The sequence below is a fragment of the Hypomesus nipponensis genome, chromosome 1, assembly GCF_054491055.1.
Source record: "Hypomesus nipponensis isolate SF chromosome 1, ASM5449105v1, whole genome shotgun sequence".
Lineage (NCBI taxonomy): Eukaryota > Metazoa > Chordata > Actinopteri > Osmeriformes > Osmeridae > Hypomesus > Hypomesus nipponensis.
In genome coordinates, this window is record NC_140361.1 from 4,952,964 (window position 1) to 4,970,748 (window position 17,785).

Genomic DNA, 17,785 nt, shown 5'->3' on the forward strand with positions numbered 1-17,785 from the left:
CATAGCATGCAGTAGAAGTGTTTGGGTTTGTCCAGTACATGAGAACGTGTGAATGTGTGTGAGAACAGACCACCTGCACCCAGAGATCCCGCCTCACAAAATACCTCTAAATAGAAGGATTAGGGCCTAAAATCCCTTCATCTGGCTCAGGGATTATGTGGCAAGTGAAACGAGTGTTTATGACTATATCATTCTGCAAGTCGTTAAATAAGACTTTAGGGAGCTGCCAGAGTCACTTCAGTGATGACAAGGGACAACAGGGGGCTGGCAGTACCGTCAAAATAGGTCCTACAGGACTAGGGTTTGACCCTGACGACATCCTACAAGGTTTGACCCCCATCTGTGTCGTGACCTCTGCAGGCCCGACCCTGTAGGGTGTCTGATTTTTTGGGTCCCCAGTAGTCTCCCACACGTCGTTTTTATTACTGCAGCATTCAGCGTGGGTCAGCGCTATTATCTACCGTAGCCTTGAACTGCTTGGCAACCTTGGAATACAGGCCGGGAGTCAGGCAGGGCAGCTGTTACTGCTGCTATGGGGGGAGAGAGAGGGATTTAGAGAGGGGATGAGAAACAGAGCCAAGGAGATAGAACAAAACACATCTCCCCAGGAGGCCGGGGAGCAGGGAAGGTGGTCTGTTAGAAGAACACGTTCCCCTTTGCAAACCCCATGCCTCAACCCTACCTCCCTCTCTATCTCAAACACACACATTCCCTAGATGGTGTAGAGGTTAGGTAGTGTGCCATTTTCCTCACACTCGGATGTTAAAATGTGTGGCTGTTTCAGAAATGGATGTTCCCATGAGGCTGCCACAACCCTCCAGCAATAACAATCTTCAGCTTATGAAAGTGAAGGGAGCACCATGACCTCCAAAGAGACAACTTGGTTACCCAAACCTTTCAATGTATCTGAAAATAACATTAATTTGGCAACGTAAAAAACAAACAAATCTTTCATCTGAATTGTTCAGGAAACACCACCCCAAACATACTGTTTCAAATAAAATTAAATAAAGAAAAAATTGTGTAGGCATTAACATTTAAAATGACCTTTCTCGAATTAAGAGAAATACAAACAGTGACTGTCTATCCATGTGAATGCCACTGTGGGCTGCAGTGTTTACATACCATGGGAAGAAATGCGCTTCCATGTTTTCCACACACCAGTGTTGTGACTCTCTTTGGGGGTAAGCGCTTTGTACTGTAACAGTGAGTGTGGAGCAGACCTGCATGTCAACACTATATTGACAGAATTTTTATTGAATGGCAATAACAGTGTCTTGGCGGAAGACGAATCACCACTTACTCGCTTTTACTGCTGTCGGGGCAGAGGTTGGGAAAATTACGGCTTTAAACAACCGGTGAATCGGGGTGAAGTAATCAAGAACATTTCCTAAATACAAAGTATCTAACCTGTGCAGTGTTTGTGGACAGTGTGAGGCTGCGGTGTATGAATGCTTTGGTCAGACAACATGCATACGCTTGCCGTTAGATCACCTTGCTAGGGTTAATCTGCTCCTCAGACACTAACAGGTCAGCGTGTGTGGGGATTCTGCTTGTCACACTAGACATGTCTTTCCCTCAGTGGATTTGTGATTTATCTCCTTCAGCCTACTGAGCAGCAAACTGCTGCCTGTTTTCCATCACATAAAACATGGAAGAAAACACACAGTGGCATATATAGGATAGAGTGATATGGCCACATGCAGTAAAGCATGTTTGTTGCTGATTGTCATGCATATACTTACATCCACCATTCTCCTGGACAATCTTAAAAAAGAAAACATGTTCAGGTCCTTTTGTGGGGGTGTAAGTGATGCTGTTTCTCTGGCTCCATCATAAACACAGATGACAGGACACAAACATTGCTTTTCACACGGTAATATTACATTAGTTTATTGGCAAAGACAAAATGTATTACAGATTAAAACACCGCTAGTTCCTGTTTGAATGGCAAAGCACTTCATTTGTCGCTTCTTTTGCTCTCCGTGTTCTAGATAGTTCTCTCCGACAGACAGCAGTAACACACGAGGTTTGACAGTTTGAAGAGTCACACAGGAGTGAGCTCCTGAAAACCTAATGCCTTTAAACCATCCCTCCAAACCTCAACCTGACACCTGCTGATATACATCAGCTGTAAAGTGTGCCCAATGCTTTGATTTCAGTTTGAAATGTGGAGTGTCATATAAAGTATTCTAAAGATTATTTTGAGGTAGAAGGGAGTCAGGTGGTTGAGCGGTGAGGGAATAGGTTGGTTGGTATTCTGAAGGTTGCCAGATCGATTCCCGGCCGTGCAAAATGACTGTGTCCTTGGGCAGGGTACTTCACCCTACTTGCCTCGGGGGGAATGTCCCTGTACTTACTGTAAGTCGCTCTGGATAAGAGCGTCTGCTAATTGACTAAATGTAAATGTAGCAGGAGCAGGGACAGGACAAATCGCAATATTGTCTGTAGGCCACCCAGGTGGGTAGAAATGCATGGAGCTTTCAAAGAGTCTATGACACAGACAACCCTACTCACCTCGGTCTCATAACCTGGTTCTCCTTCACGCCCATGCTAGCCTATGTGTGGCCCCCTAAGTACAGCAGATTCAGTCTGGAAGCCTTGTATCGGGAAGTCCCTGTTCACAAGATGAATTCAGGGAGGAAGAGAAGGGGCCAGTAGTGTGTGTGTTTGTAGGTGAAGGGGGACACTGCAACAAGCACGTGAGTTAAAGGGCACACTAGTGTGAGGGGGGGGGGGGGGGGGGGGCTTACAGGCAGTACGTAACGTCCATGGCAACACCTCTTCCTGGCGCATGGCAGGAAGAGGTGTTGACTGTGAAACACACAGTAGACCTTGAGCTGTCACCCTACACCCCGCGCCTGGCCTCAGTCACATGGCTGGCTAGCTTGTGACATACTGCCAGCCCTTGGCAGCCTGCAGCCTGCCCCCAAACACACAAAACACGATTGGCATCCCAGTGCTACCTTTTAGGGACAGTGTAGAGTTCTGAAGAGACATCGCGGAAGGCGGTAAGTGGAGAATTAATTTATTGACATTTCTTCTAACAGGGAATGGTGGGGGCAGCAGTGTCTTTTTCATTTGAAAACTGACTCAGGGATAAACAGCGATACAGGACAGTCACCCAACTGAGTTTCAATTTAGAGACGTGTCCTGCCCTCGACACACACACACACACTTCTCCAGAGAACAATCTAGTTCTTTATCTGCCATGGTCAACAACCTGCTAAGCATTATGGAAATCATCAGAGGTTAACCGACTTTCACTGTAAATTCAATGCAGTGTGTGGGGGAAAATAAATGATTGAATTTGAAGGGTGAGCTGATCAGAGTCTGATCAGAGTCATCTTTATCTAGAAGCAATCACTGAGCGGGAGTAGAACAGCACAGATAATTGGCTGGAAAATTATACAGCATACAATAACTCAAACCCCCAATGGACCCCCAGAATCTATACAGGTTGAGATTTCACACACTCACACAATCTATTTCCAACGCAAGTGGTAACACACACACACACACACACACACACACACACACACACACACATGGCATCAAGTGTTTGTGGCTGGAGCCTGTCTGCGTCTCCAGGGGGAGCCAGTGGAGAATGCTGCAGGGCTGAGAGGCTATCTGGGGGCAGAAGATCACGTGGTGCCCAGCCTGTAGCTGTCGCTGAGCTTAGCACTATCTTAAGCTCCGGTAATGAACCAGGACAGCCCTCTGCAATGCTGGTCTGGATGAGCCATTGTTAAAACTCAAATGGGGTTGTGTGCAGAGATCAGCTGATGACTCCTATAGAAGCACCATAACATGGGTCAAACTGTTCCCAAATACAGCCCGGGCTTAGACCCCTCCAAAGACCAGGGTTATTTCCGTGGCGCGGCTTTGAAAGGTCTGTCCTCCTTTGAACGCACAAGCAGTTCTTACGTTAAGACCTAGGCATGCAAATACAAGACTGCTTCAAGGGCAAGCAGAGAGGCAGGGAGAGAGGGCGAGTGTGTGTGAAATGGGGTGGGGGTGGGGGGGGGAATACTTCCAGGAAGAAAAAAAAAGAAAAAGAAAATGTCTTCCAGCTCTAAAGATGCAGATGTGGCCCTCTTCCGCCTTGGCAGCCCGCTGCTGAAAAACAAACTATGAATTCACACACGGCCATAAATTTGCAGTCTGGCCTGACACACATGATCGTGTGTGTCTGTGATCGTGTGTGTGTGTGTGTGTAGCTGGTCTGGACTCTTCTGGCCCTAGGGGGCCAGACAGAAACTGCGTTTCCAACACCCGAACAGTTCTACAGCAGGCTACGTATCTTACTTGGCAACACTTGCTCAGACCATCGAGCAAGAACACCGCTATCGATCCTGTGTCTCTCCTGGTAACGCTCTCGGAGAACAAGAGCAAGAGGATTAACTGCCTTACAGAGGAAGTTTATAGTATTGGAAAATGATCATAACTTCACACCGTGGCCAGCAGGGGGAGACTGGTGAGTGGGATGGAGATCCGACCAACCAACAACAGTGGGCTATTTTTAGACCGGTGGGTAGAGGGAAAAGTATTTTTAGATCCGTGGGTCTTTGTCATGCTGAGGGTATAGATCGCTGCAGGGGGGGGGCCTTGGAATTCAATCTGTGCTGACAGGCGAGTCCACGTTAACGGCAGTGACGAGCCCTGACGCACACCGCGAGCGCACATCCAAACCTTGGCTTCCACACTGTGTTAGTAGTGCAGGGTATTCCGACACACCGACAGCACTGTCGTGATAAGTGCAACCCTAAAAGCATCCGGCCATTGCTCTCACTTCATTACCCCTCCTCGTAGGGCTCCGTCACTGAAAGCTCTGCTTCAGAACCGCCTCCAATACGCCATCGACACAGGCTGCCCTTTCTCCAAAATACACCAAAAATAGATGTACAGGTTTTAGCCTTGTACTTCAACATGACGGAAGGGAACAGTTAGTTCTGCACATATCAGCATTAACAAAACTGCGGAACGCACTGCCGGTTTACTTCCTATATTTATCTCCGGCAAAGTATGAGTCATTTCACCTTCATGTAACTCCCATCACTCGGATGGACATGTAAAACAGCCCTGGGTTAGACAGAGAAACATACCAAACAGCCCTGGGTTAGACAGAGAAACATACAAAAAAAAAAATCAATAAATACAAAGAGTCATCATCAAAACACCTTCAAGACAATTGCACAATGTGACACATTCTCATTAAGATCACGATCTTCATCCAAAGAAACACAAGTAGGCAACACGAAACAGCTCTTGCGTGAGGCAACATTTGAGGTTGTGCAAGATTCTTAGATAAGCATCAATACTGGCTCAGGTAATGCAGGCGCTGTGGTGAGGCAGTGAGCTGGCGTCGGCCCTCTAGTGGCCATCTTAGACATGACAGCCTTATCCTGCCGCCGCACAGCCCGGATACAGCCGAGGGGGACGGATCAGAACGTCGAGTCCTCTTATTCCCACACACTGACTTCTGGACCAATCAGATGCTGCTGACTGCAGTACAGCAGTGCTAGGCTGCTCTATAAGCTAGTGATGTAACTGGTTTGGTAACCGCACAGCGCACGCAGAGCATTTCTTGGAACAAACAGCTATATTTAAAGAGCTCTTGAGAGCAGGTTTCTGTCATGCCAAAGTATGACAGCATATTTGCTACCGCTACATTGGCTGAGGTTCAAGATGCTATAACGGTGTGTACATGCTTTTCTGTACCTGCATCGACCTGCAGCAGACCTGCAACATCACTGAGAGGAAGTCTGGGTTTCTCATAAACACATATGAAATGATCTGTTGACCACTTCAACACATTTCCAGATCAACAGATAAAGGGGGGCACAGACATGCAGACAGACAGACTGATGAGGGTGAGCAGGAGAACGTGGTCATCCGACAGTCCGCGTCTCCTCCGACGCCCCTCGGCAGCAGTCCTCCGTCAGACAGAGGCCTCGCAGTCTCCGCAGTCTCTCTGGGATGCAGGGCCGAGCCTGCCACAGGGCAAGGCTGAGCGTGACCAAGCAGCAGGCAGACGCAGCGCTTCACACCGACAAACGCCCAGGCTCACACACACACGCACACCCCTTCGCTCCACGTCGACCATCCACTGACTGCGCGCACACACACACACGTACACAAGCCGGCAATCCACCGAGTGATCCTTCGTGGAGGATGTGCTGGTGGGGTTGAGGTGAAGTGCAGTGAGCTCCCACCAAGGGCTTCACCAGCACAACCTTAGCGATAGGGGGCGTTGGCGCAGGCTGATGATGTCGCCGCCGGGGAGGGCAGGAAAGCGAGGAAGTTGGAGGGTACGTAGCCTCGCTTGCCCCTGGCCTCCACCAGGCTCCACTCGGGGTTCCCTCTCTTGTCCTGCGGCTCCAACACTCTGATTGGCTCCCCGGCCGCGAGGGACACCTCGTGATTGGTCCTCGCTGTGAAGTCGTAGGCCGCAAACACCTGGAATGACGGAGCGGTGTCATGGAAACCAGGTCAAGGATCTCCTGTCGACACTCACATGCTATGTAGAAGTAGAGCGGAGGATACCACACTGCTACTGGATTTCTTTATCTTGATGGTTTCTCATCTACTGTAGTAGTATCATAGTACCTCAATATTTGATCTTGGCATCATATGGGATCTGAGATGTTTTATGGCACCTCCTTGTGGCCAAAGATGATATGGGCTAATACACGTAGATAAAAATGTGTTTTCCAGGAATGATTGAGCTACAGTGTATCTCGGCTACAAAAGGGCCATTCTATATTCATCAGCTCCAGGTAAATCTGATCTAACACAAGGGTTGTTTGCACAACTGTAATTAAGACGCATCACAATTCCAGATCGGACATGACTTGATTGGCGAAAAGAAAACCAATCTAACTAGCTTGCTTTGACCAATTTGACGATGTTAGTTTAGTGTTTGAAGGGAATGGAAGGATGCGTTTGAAAGCCTTGGCCAGATTGGCAGTCACCCACTCATGATAAGTGATAACGTCAAGCATGGTTTGAGGAGGCTGGATGGGAGAGAATGATGAATGCTTTGCAAAGGTCAAGCTGAGCATCATTCATTTTCACAAGCAAGACAGACATATATTACACACACACACACACACACACATCAGCCCGAGACATTTACGAGGTTCATCTGGTAACACATGGAACTACTTTAAATAATACTGGCGTCTGAGGAGCACCAGACAAGGTAGGGTAAGAAATACGAGTTTGTGAATGCTAATTTGGTCTTGTTTCATAAAAACCTCCCCGTCACAAACGCACAAACAAGCGACAGAGTTGATGATTTATGTGCGTAGCGTGGGAGGACACCCTATCAATCCATCATCCGTGTGATATTAATCACAGAGACAGTGTCCAGTCAAGTGGAAGCCCGCACAGTCTTCATTATTCAACATCATTAATTTCAGTGAAAATTCAGTGCCATATTCCTGTTTCATTAAACACTTTACCAGCCACCTGACAACAGCCCTGCAGACCTATCTGGACCTGCGCCCAAAGAGAAGATATGTCAATGTAGGAAATGATCTAGTTCTATTTTATTGTTCAAAATGATTGCACCGTGCATACCTTCCTGTGACAGAGGCAAAAATCGAACACAGGGAAATGAGTGTGTGTCCCCCCCCACCGTGTCTGAGGGGAGCAGAATGTGACCAGTCACCACACAGCCTCCAGGGGGCACATGGGACACGTCGGAGAACAGAACTGGCCGACTGTATGATCATCTGTCATCCGGTCACACGGAGGAAAATCCAGACATCTCAGAGGGAAATGCTGTGGTGACAAACCGTGTTTGTCTAAAAACGCTAAATGACCCTTTCAGCATTGATCTCTTCCTACTACTATGTTACTCTTAGCAATATTCTGAGGATTATCAGAGATATTTGAAGGCATCCTCTTTCAAATATATATTTTTTAATTCACAGTGGGATTTCAGGCAAAAATTGTCCGATTAATAGCACCTCTCCCTTGACTGCCTAGCATGGATAGTTTGGCACCGCGCACAGTAAACTGATACCATTATGCCTAGCACGCAAAATGACGTGTAACAGGCGAAAACAAAATGTCACTTACCTGGAAGTAATGCAGGTTGCCTGCCATTGGCCTGGCATCTGGAGCGTACGAGTGTCTGCGGACCTTGCCCTGGTTGGTGGGCAGGGGGAGGTGGGGAGAGGTGGGAGGGTCGAGGCAGACCTGGTGGTAGAGGAGCAGCTTGGACGCAGGAACATACCCTCTGGGACCTGGACACAGGGAGAGATCTGGCCCTTAGGAAACCAGGCTTGACCAGGAGCAGCAGAGGGTTGTTAAGATGCCACACCCCTCAAGGGTTAATCGTTGTGTGTTGGCGTCTGTTTGTTATAATTAGTGCAGTGCCCATTGGAGGTGCAGATGTTTGTCTTTATTTGTCCTGAATCGCTCATCCAAACAACTTGACATGACACTGTGTTTCCATGGGTCCCTAGCAACATGCCAATTTCATACAGAGCCATGTTGTCAAGATAATTGAGCCACAGACACACACATTCCTGATAATTAAACTAAAAAAAGATAAATGTGCATGCACAATATCACACAAACAGTTCCTTTGTAAATTGTCAAATTTCCAAGTTGTCCACTTGCAGAACTACCAAGGGATATCCCCATGCGGGAAGTTTAAGCGATCAGGCTTTACCTCCGGCGTCGACTAGCCAGCGACGGCGGTCTCCCCTGGTGTCCATCTCGCTGAGGATGGCCACCAGCTCCCCCCGGCCCAGGCTCAGATCCAGGTCCCTGGAGCCCACCACCAGGCTGCTCACCTGGTAGATCTTCCCAGGGCCGTGCTTCTCCGTGAGGAGCTTGAGCCGTTGCTGGGACGGCGGGCTGAGAGGCTGCGAGCACAGGAAGCCTCCTCGTTAGGATGTGTCCACACACCGCCGCTAAATGCATCATGATGTACCTTTTAGAATCTTATGAATACTAGTCATGAGGGGTGGGAATCTTTTGGTACCTCACGATTCAAATCGATTTTTGCGGTCATAAATTGATAAAAAAAAACGATTCACGATATTTAATTTAAAAAAAGTTGAACAATCTAAAAAAATAAAAGCCTGAATCGCGATTCAAATGTGAATTGATTTTTTCCCCCACCCCTACTAATCATATGTACAAACTGATACTGACCCCCGGCTATGGGAAAGATATATGGATGACTGTATATATGAAGATATGTTACTATACTTATATTTCACAATAAAATAAAGTTCCAGGTGTGACTAACTAGATAACATTTTCTAATGAAATCTCATGTATGATCCAAAACACATATATATTAAACATAAAAATGTTGCCAGCTATGTCTGTTTTGATGGAATCTATTTAATCTAATTTGGTTTATCTAAGCTGCCAGAAAATTCTGGGAGTTATGTGGGCATGGCCTTTCAGGTTCTTAAATATGCACACAAGAATGTTTTAGATATGCAGAAGGACCAGTTGAGGAATGTGCTGAATCACACCATTACAGTAAAGCACTCCACGTCGTCAGACAAGAGAGACCGGTTCAGGTATTTTGACATGACACAGAGCATTGTGCTATGACAACAAAAATATGCCGACTGAACAAACGAAATGCAGTTAAATCCACGTATAACAATAATTCAGAGTGCATGATGCACGACATTGGGATGACATTCCCCAGCGCTCTACTGTGAGACAACTTGTTCCGGTCTGTCAACATATTCACAGAACACAGACAGAGAGAGACAGAGACACACATTCCCAAATCTTCCCAGAGTCTTCTCCAGCAACAAGCAAACCACTAAACAACAACAAGTTCACAGACAGGCTTCTGTCAGGACGAACCTGGACAGTGGGAGCATTGAGCTGGTCCTGCACATTCCTACTCAGACTCTCCAGCCTCAACACTCCCTGTAAGACCTCTGCATCCGCCCACTCCCAGAATGCACCATGATCCAGAGCACTGTGAGGGAGCTGGATTGAGAGAGAGAAATATATTTAGAGAAAGAGACCAAACTGTTAAAAGGTATATTGTCATCTGAAAGGAATACATACATCCATGTAGGCAAATGGCCTACTCAGTCTAACTTCCTGAACAACAGTAACATGAGATTCAACATTGAATGAGTCCAGGAAGAACTTCTCAAAGTCAAAAGCCAGGTCTAAGTGCACCGTGGCAGCAGGAAGTGCTAGTAGTAGCATTACTGTGTACCTGCTGGGCAAAGCCTTGGAAGAGCTGTTTCATGTCTGAGGCCAGGTCTCTGTGCAGGCAGCTGAAGGTCTCCAGCATGCCCCAGAGCAGCTGCAGGGCCAGTCCGTTGAACACAGGCAGCTCGTTAAGGAGCAGCGTGTTGAGGGTCCTGAGGGAGGTCATATCACGTCAGCTCTCCGGACAGAGGGGCGCTACTGTACAGGAGCCGCTGCCAGCCACCGCAAGGGTACTCCTGAGTCTTACAATGCTTCTCCTGCCTGCTTGACCGTTCGTCATTTGTGCTTTTGTTTTTGCATATTACAGAACAGAACCAATAAAAGATTCTTACGTAATACAAAACAGAAGAACATAAAACAATGAAACTGCTGCTGCACAGCTGTAATGAGGCCTTTAGGCATCCAAGTGATATTATTACTTGGTTCTTTACAGAAATAAATAAGGATTCGTAGTCAAAACTGAATCTACCTGTATGTATTGGCCACAGCCTGTTCCTCATAGCTGAGGCTGTCTTTAGCCTCCAGCAGCTCGTAGTCAAGCAGCTTGTCCAGGCGTTTCCTTATCAAGTTCCTGGGCCCAACAAGCAGGTCTCGCAGGGCACACAGGGGCTTGACTATGAGGCTCCTCATCCTGTGCTCCTGGGGGAGGCAGGGGACAGGAGGGATGTGGTGAGATGACAGGGGACAGGAGGGATGCGGTGAGATGACAGGGGACAGGAGGGATGTGGTGAGATGACAGGGGACAGGAGGGATGTGGTGAGATGACAGGGGACAGGAGGGATGTGGTGAGATGACAGGGGACAGGAGATTTGTGGTGAGATGACAGGGGACAGGAGGGATGTGGTGAGATGACAGGGGACAGGATGACAGGGGACAGGAGGGATGTGGTGAGATGACAGGGGACAGGAGGGATGTGGTGAGATGACAGGGGACAGAAGCAAGGATCTGCATTGATCTAGGATCTGCATTGAACTATACATTTACATTTAGCCGACGCTCTTATCCAGAGCGACTTACAGTATGTACAGGGACATTGCCCAAGGACACAACCTTCTGATTAATAGCCCAACTCCCTAACCGCTCAGCCATCCGATCCCCACTATAACGGAAGTACAATAGAAAGCTTCCGGTTAACTCACAAATGTCGGAAGTATCCATTGTCTCAATGCAGTAGTGATTTCTTTGTAGGAAATAGCAGACTTCTCTCCGTCCAGGTCCAAGTCAAACTCCTCTGGTCTACAAGCAAGAAACCTCTAGAAATGTATAACAGTTGACATGAGAACTATTTTGAAAACAGGAAGAAAATAAGTTAAAAATAAGTTCACATGCTCAGAAATGTATGGCTTAAAACAATATTTATAGACAGCAGGAAAGGAATACTGTAACACTGAAGAGGGCTACATCAGATATTTTCACAATCTTAAATTTCAGCATTAGCTTTATCTTACATATAATTAGGAATATGGTCACTGCTATGGCTGACACCTGGTTTAGATCATGTCACAAGTACTGACTGTTTCACAAGTGTCATTAGACATTTTTCAGAACATACACATTGATGGTAAACCAACTGCACATGGAGTTGAAGCTGACTTTGCATGCTAACAGTTTTATGACACAAGTTTGCATGCTAACAACAGCTCACCTGTAAATTGTGGACAAAGTTCTCCACGTTGTCGTAGAGATCAGTGATGCCACTCTCCAGCATATAGAAGAATCCTTCCAGCGCATCAAACTCCTCGTCCACCAGCTGTAGAACAGAGCAGGTTACAGTCACTTTCAAGAACTTGCCCTCTACATCAGACTGGTCGAATTATTGCAAAGCTACACTCTAATATCCTATAGATGATATAGCTAAATATGTGGATTTTAAATTATCTATTTTTGCACTATATTAGACTGCCTTGTTGGTTTCCTCGTACTGACCTAAATACAAAAGATACTTTTTTACATGATCCATAACTTCGTCGAGCATGATGTGTTTTCAATCATTAAATAATTTTGCTATATTTTGCACTGAATTTGAATTAAAATGTTGTAATGAAAAAGGTATTGTTATGGTGAGTGGAATAGCAAATATTTGACCATTTGAGGCAAAGGTTTTTAGAAAACACTCGCTTCTTCAAACGTCAGAAATGTAGGTCATAGTTTCTTGAAAGACACTAAACCAGTACCACAGGAATGCAGTTTCTACAGTGAGGTATGATGTCACGTAATATTTTCAAGCTGAGTAGTATGAACACTAAGAACATTTTACATTTACGTCATTTAGCAGACACGACTTACAGTAAGTACAACTTACAGTAAGTACAGGGACATTCTCCCCGAGGCAAGTAAGGTGTAGTGCCTTGCCCAAGGGTACAACGTCATGAGCACCGGCCGGGAATCGAACTGACAACCTTCAGATTACCAGCCCAATGCTCTAACCGCTCAGACACCTGACTCCATGATACTCCATCTACAGATAGGGACTAGGCTGGGGTAGAGCCAACCAGCAGTAAACACAGGTCATGTGATACTCCTGCTCACCACCTGTCTGTTTAATGATCAACCAGCATGTACTATAGCAAGGTGTGTAGTGCACAAAGTTAAGTAATCTGTGCAAGGGCAAACTAACTACAGTACTGTACCAACAGTGCAGTAACCTTTACCTTTGCAGCTATCCCAGTCTCGTGTTTTATGAACTGGCTAAGCCGGGCAGTCTTCTTAGCTATGCTGTGGCTGTTCAGACGAACAATCTTGTCCTTGATAGTCAAGGTCTCCGTCTTCTTGTATTTGTCCGCTTAAGTGGTGACACAGACAAACACATTCAATACAGAGCAACAGCGTGGGATTGTCGTAGTAAAAATCAATTCCCCTGGGAATAAGGTGACGTTTAGCACTACAGTTCAACGCTACATCAATGGAAAAAGTATAAAATGTTATTGGAGAAATGTGCCCTCACCAACTTCTCTGAAGCGTTTGTACTCATTGATTTTGCAGTTGAGTGCTATGGCGGTGTGGGCGGTGTTCTCCAGCAGGTCGTAGGCGAAGTGGCCTGGCTCGGTGTGCTTCTTGATGGTCTGGAGCAGGAGGGGGTAGCGGGCAATACGCTGGACTGGCATCACCAAGAAGAAACTTAGCGACGTGGCGTTGACCTCCGGCCTGGCAAGATGACAACAGAGGAAATTCTTTTCGAAAGGTGTGGAACGTGCCAAAAGGCTTGGAACACATTCGGTATTGTTCTGCAAACACTAGTGCACGTCTTAGAGGCATGGAAGCATGTCGTTGCAAGTGTAGTGCCCTTGCCATGAACCTCTGCTTGGATCATCTACAGCACGCGCTGGAATTGTGAATCAAAACCCAGTTTTGTCAAACAGTTACCCTACATATCAAGATACATACGTAACACTCGCAGTTTCAAGGTCAAGAAGTGATTGAATTAGTACAGAGACGAGAACATACGCAGAGGACTTAATGACCCTGACGACCTCGTTCCAGAGGACTTCCTTCTGCTTGTAGGAGTTTTCCAGCGTGGTCACGTTGCTGTAGTTAGCCAGGTACTCCTTGTAAGCTGCCTCTATCTCGGTGGAAAGGCTGAGGAACGCGTCACCTGAGAGAGACGAGGAGAACGAAGATGAGGGCGTATTGCACGTCAACGGGAATAAGAACACCTATAAATGTACTTCATGTCATGACAGATTGGACAATAACAATTGGAAACAGGGAATGTTATGGTCTTAACCTCAGTTTCACTTAATCGGGCGGAATCTGTTTTGTAAACAGACTATCCCTGGTACTGTGATATCCCTTACAGAGTGTTTTCAGGTAGAAGGGCTCTCCAAGCTGCCCTTGGTGCTGGTCCAACAGGCTGAGGAGGCGACTGGAGACTTTCATCACGTCCTCTATATACAGGAACATGCTGTCCAGGTGGGCCAGGGGAGGCTAGGACGAGTGGGGGGGAGGGATCGTGATTTGGCAGTAAATCACTTCTACACAAAGACACTAGACATCCAAAGAACACACCTCTCTCTCTACTTGATTCTTGATTCCTTCTTTGTCTTCGAACTCATCTCCATTTGCCTCTCGCTCGAGTGCCCCCTCTCCTTACTCTCCCTCACCCACCACCCTCTAGATCGCTCCATTCTCTCTTCCGCCCACCCTCCCTCTCCATACAATTACACTGAGCCTTTCATTACCACTCTGACTACTGCATAAGTAGGCCTCACCGTGTAATCAACTGTTTTATACGTTTACAAACGTCAGTTAAAACCAGAGTAGAATCCCACTTTATCCTCATGGAAATGTAGGATTATAAATTCAGGCAAGATGTTTACTTAAACTTTTTCCTCAGGCTTGTGTAAAAGAAACGATTTACTCACAGTGAACTAGGAACGAGGCACAGTGATCTAGCCTGAAAATCACTTTGGTTGTCCCATGGCAACAGAATTACTTTAGCTTTACCTTTACAGTCAGCAAACAATGCCATAGGTAGTTATAATGACAGTGCTCGGTTGCAGTAAGATAGTACTTCTCTGTGTAGACCAGCTGATTGCCTTATGTATGACATCAATTCAATGCCACAATTTGTGCGAAGGCAGGTAAAGTACTTGGAGCACTTATTGGGCTACGTTGGGCAATTATCCTCAGGAGAACATGTTTCATACTCTCAGTCCTCCATGCCTCTGCATGCTCAGGTGGTTGTCTGCTCCCTCGACCTGACCTCTGCAGACTGTGGCAGTGAACTAACCCCATACTTAAGCGTGAGCCAGTTGGCACAGCCCGCCTCAGTTCCACCGTGTTTACCTGTATTTTGTGAAGGTTGGCGCGGATGGTCACCGTGCAGACTTGCAGCAGCCTCAGGTAGTTCCTCTCAGTGTGAACCAGCTCTTGTATGGCCAGGAGCTGTCTCTGCAGTTCCCTCTCTCTGGCTGCCATCTCCTTGGCTTCGGCCTCCTCACTTAAAGACTCTTCTCGTTCTGATGAGCCAGCCGGCTCCTCTAGAAACACAGACACCTCTGACTCAGTGATTCTCCCTTCCCTCCTGTTGTTTTCCTCGCCTGCTGTCTCTCTCCACACACTTGATCCCTCTCTCTCTTCCTCCGTGTCCCTGCTGGTCTCCTTGGTGGTCTCAGCTACAGGGGTGAGGAGGGAAGTCCGGGTTCGGGGGAGGGGTTTGGGGGGAGGTTGGAGCTGGGGAGCAGGGTTTGCCATGCTGGGTATCTGTCCAACAAAAAAAACAGCCACTTGAATTACAATTTTTTTTTTTCTGTGTTGGTTTGTCATGTGATTTGTGTTTGACTGCTGATGATGGTATCCAACAGTGCTACCCTGTGCTCGCGTAACTACCATGGAAATATTTATGCGCCCCACCCATTCTAAATAACCTCTGAATAGCTCTCTCTTGAGAGCAAATCTGTACCAGTCATGCTCTTTCTACAGTACATAAGAGTAAATTCACTAAGTTTAGTCCCAGTCAACATACTAGCTGTCTGATGTTGCAACAGAACAGAACCACAAACAACAACAACAATCCCTCCTGTGGTCAGTTTCCATGGGAGTGTAAACACAGAACGAATTGAGAGAACAGAAAATCCTCTATTAAAAGCGTGTCATTACCTTGAGGAGGAATATTGGTTTAGCCTGCTTCGGGGGCTAGCTCTGCTCTCCTGTCCAGTTGCCTTGCTGTGTGGCTGGCGCTACGGACAAGTCCAGCGGCAGCCTGGCAAACACACAGATAGAAGGACGGCTTTAACTTTGTCCACTGACTCATTCGCACACAGACACAAGAGCTTCCTGCCGGGCTGCATGTGGCAGAGGGGTGTGAGGAGCGGGGGAAGGGAGGTGGTGGGGCTAGCTAGCCAACTTGTTTGTTAGGGGAAAAGTGGGAGGAGATAGGGGTTTTGAGGGAGGTAATTGTATTGCTGCAGTGCCGCTTGCCAGAGAGATATATGCTGACACACACGCACACACACACACACACACACACACACACACACACACACACACACACACACACACACACACACACACACACACACACACACACACACACAACCCTTGCTGAATAAGCTGAGTGACTGCACCAGCCGGGGATGTCGACCGTTAAGGCGCGTAGTGATTGGCTGGTTTCCCAATCTACAACTGAGCTAGCCAGTGGGACGATAGAGAACCGGCTGATGTCGGAAACAAAAGCTCTAAGATAGTCCTTTCTATCTCATTGTAAACACGAGGTGCATGTTCAAGCTTTTCGTTTAGTCTTTTACGTTTACTTTAAGTTCTAAACATTTTGAATTTAAAGATAGTCTACTCTACTTGTTGAATTAAGTTGCCAATGCCATACAGTAGCCTATGTCAGTAGCCAAACTGTCATCAGTTAACCAAGATGGAAAAAGAAACACTGCCAGAAGATTCAGTCATTTACTTTGGAGGGAAAAAAAAGAAGACATGGAAAAAGAGTTCAAAATGATCTCACCCATGCTGTCCTTTTACCAGTATGCCAGCTTGCTGGAATGCAACCGCTACCTGATCATTGAACTGGACGATAAACAAAGTAATTATGTCTTGGAAACAACATAACTACCCCCTGACAACAATAAGGCGGCTGTCGAGATTCCCCTTCGTAACCGTTCTTACATCGCGGTGGAAGGCGACTCAGACTATTAAAAAAAAACTTGATTTTATAGCCTACTAGTACGTACCAATGGTCCAGATGATGTACTATATGTGAAACAAAGCTTCCATAATGCACTCCCACTCACAAGTTTATCCAACGGCAAGCTGTAGTGTTTGCAGGCAACGCGCGACATAAAACCCATCAACATGTACTCGTCGACACAGCAACCTGTGGCGGTCTACGCATTTATCAAACAGGTAGACAGTGGAATACCGTACTGATGTTGCAAATCTTCCCAATGAACATTCCCGTCACCTGTCTCATGCCCGCAGAAGGCTCCACTGGCGTGACGTCATCACAAACACACCTTCCGTGTAGTCCAGGTTATTATGAGTCTACGGTTTCTGTGCGTCTTTCATAATAAAAGACTAAATAGAGAGTAGGCTACTTTTAGAACTAATTTTAAAAAATAAGTTGGATTTGTTTTCCCCAAAAGTCAAATTTTATCACAAAAGGAGAAATTTTTCAATAACATGAACGTTAAAAGACAACGTTGTTTGGAATTGTGCTTTTTCATGATGTAGTATGATTCTGTAGTATGTCTCAGCGAAGGTCAAACTGTCTTTCTCTCAGCAGTCTGTTGTAAAGTCACACTGTCATTTGTCCTGCATCATGCCACTAAAACGAAAACTAGCTTATCCTAATCATATCTATCCATAGCTTTATCCCAAAACAAAGGCATATTGTTTTCAGATTGCTGCACTTATTTAAAAAGCGACATGTTTTTTTTTTGTATTAAAGGAAATAATAATCAATGGAATTGCATTGTGTATTATAATCAGTCCCAGGGGACACTACAAGGCATCAATGGAGCTATTGAAAAACATATGGTTATGATTGATCCCTTTTCAGTTTTTCTTTCTTTCTTTGTTGGGCAATATATCAAGTCATTTCTTTAATGTTTGTTGGAGTGAA

General features: G+C 46.3%; 1 protein-coding gene and 1 long non-coding RNA gene across 5 annotated transcripts; one reads left to right on the plus strand and one right to left on the minus strand.

Moving 5' to 3' along the window:
* Positions 1–1,862: 1,862 nt before the first annotated feature.
* On the minus strand, positions 1,863–17,123 carry arhgef37 (Rho guanine nucleotide exchange factor (GEF) 37). Of its 4 annotated transcripts, XM_084706524.1 has the most exons (16): positions 16,896–17,123; positions 16,670–16,731; positions 15,814–15,916; positions 15,001–15,417; positions 14,010–14,139; positions 13,660–13,807; positions 13,160–13,359; positions 12,867–12,997; positions 11,861–11,965; positions 11,355–11,468; positions 10,685–10,854; positions 10,220–10,367; positions 9,853–9,981; positions 8,687–8,882; positions 8,089–8,255; positions 1,863–6,459 (listed from the first exon to the last, which is right to left on the minus strand). In XM_084706524.1, the coding sequence occupies exons 4-16, from the start codon at positions 15,406–15,408 to the stop codon at positions 6,238–6,240; spliced, it is 2,268 nt and encodes a 755-aa protein (XP_084562650.1). In that variant the 5' UTR covers positions 15,409–15,417; positions 15,814–15,916; positions 16,670–16,731; positions 16,896–17,123; the 3' UTR covers positions 1,863–6,237. The 4 variants fall into 4 exon arrangements, with proteins under 4 accessions (XP_084562650.1, XP_084562722.1, XP_084562642.1 ...); XM_084706596.1 differs by lacking the exons at positions 16,670–16,731; positions 16,896–17,123 and having other exon boundaries at positions 15,001–15,194; positions 15,276–15,417; positions 15,814–16,019; XM_084706516.1 differs by lacking the exons at positions 16,670–16,731; positions 16,896–17,123 and having other exon boundaries at positions 15,814–16,019.
* On the plus strand, positions 2,946–9,270 carry LOC146302149 (uncharacterized). The gene is made up of 2 exons (XR_014767108.1): positions 2,946–3,011; positions 8,637–9,270. It is a non-coding gene; the product is annotated as an uncharacterized LOC146302149 (long non-coding RNA).
* Positions 17,124–17,785: the final 662 nt, after the last annotated feature.

Coding starts and splice junctions, on each gene's coding strand:
- arhgef37 (XM_084706524.1), bottom strand. CDS start 15,408: ATGGCAAACCCTGCTCCCCAGCTCCAACCTCCCCCCAAACCCCTCCCC. Junction 11,469..11,860: donor ACTTTGTCCACAATTTACAG/GTGAGCTGTTGT, acceptor ATACATTTCTAG/AGGTTTCTTGCTTGTAGACC. Junction 8,256..8,686: donor CTGGCTAGTCGACGCCGGAG/GTAAAGCCTGAT, acceptor CCCTGTGTCCAG/GTCCCAGAGGGTATGTTCCT.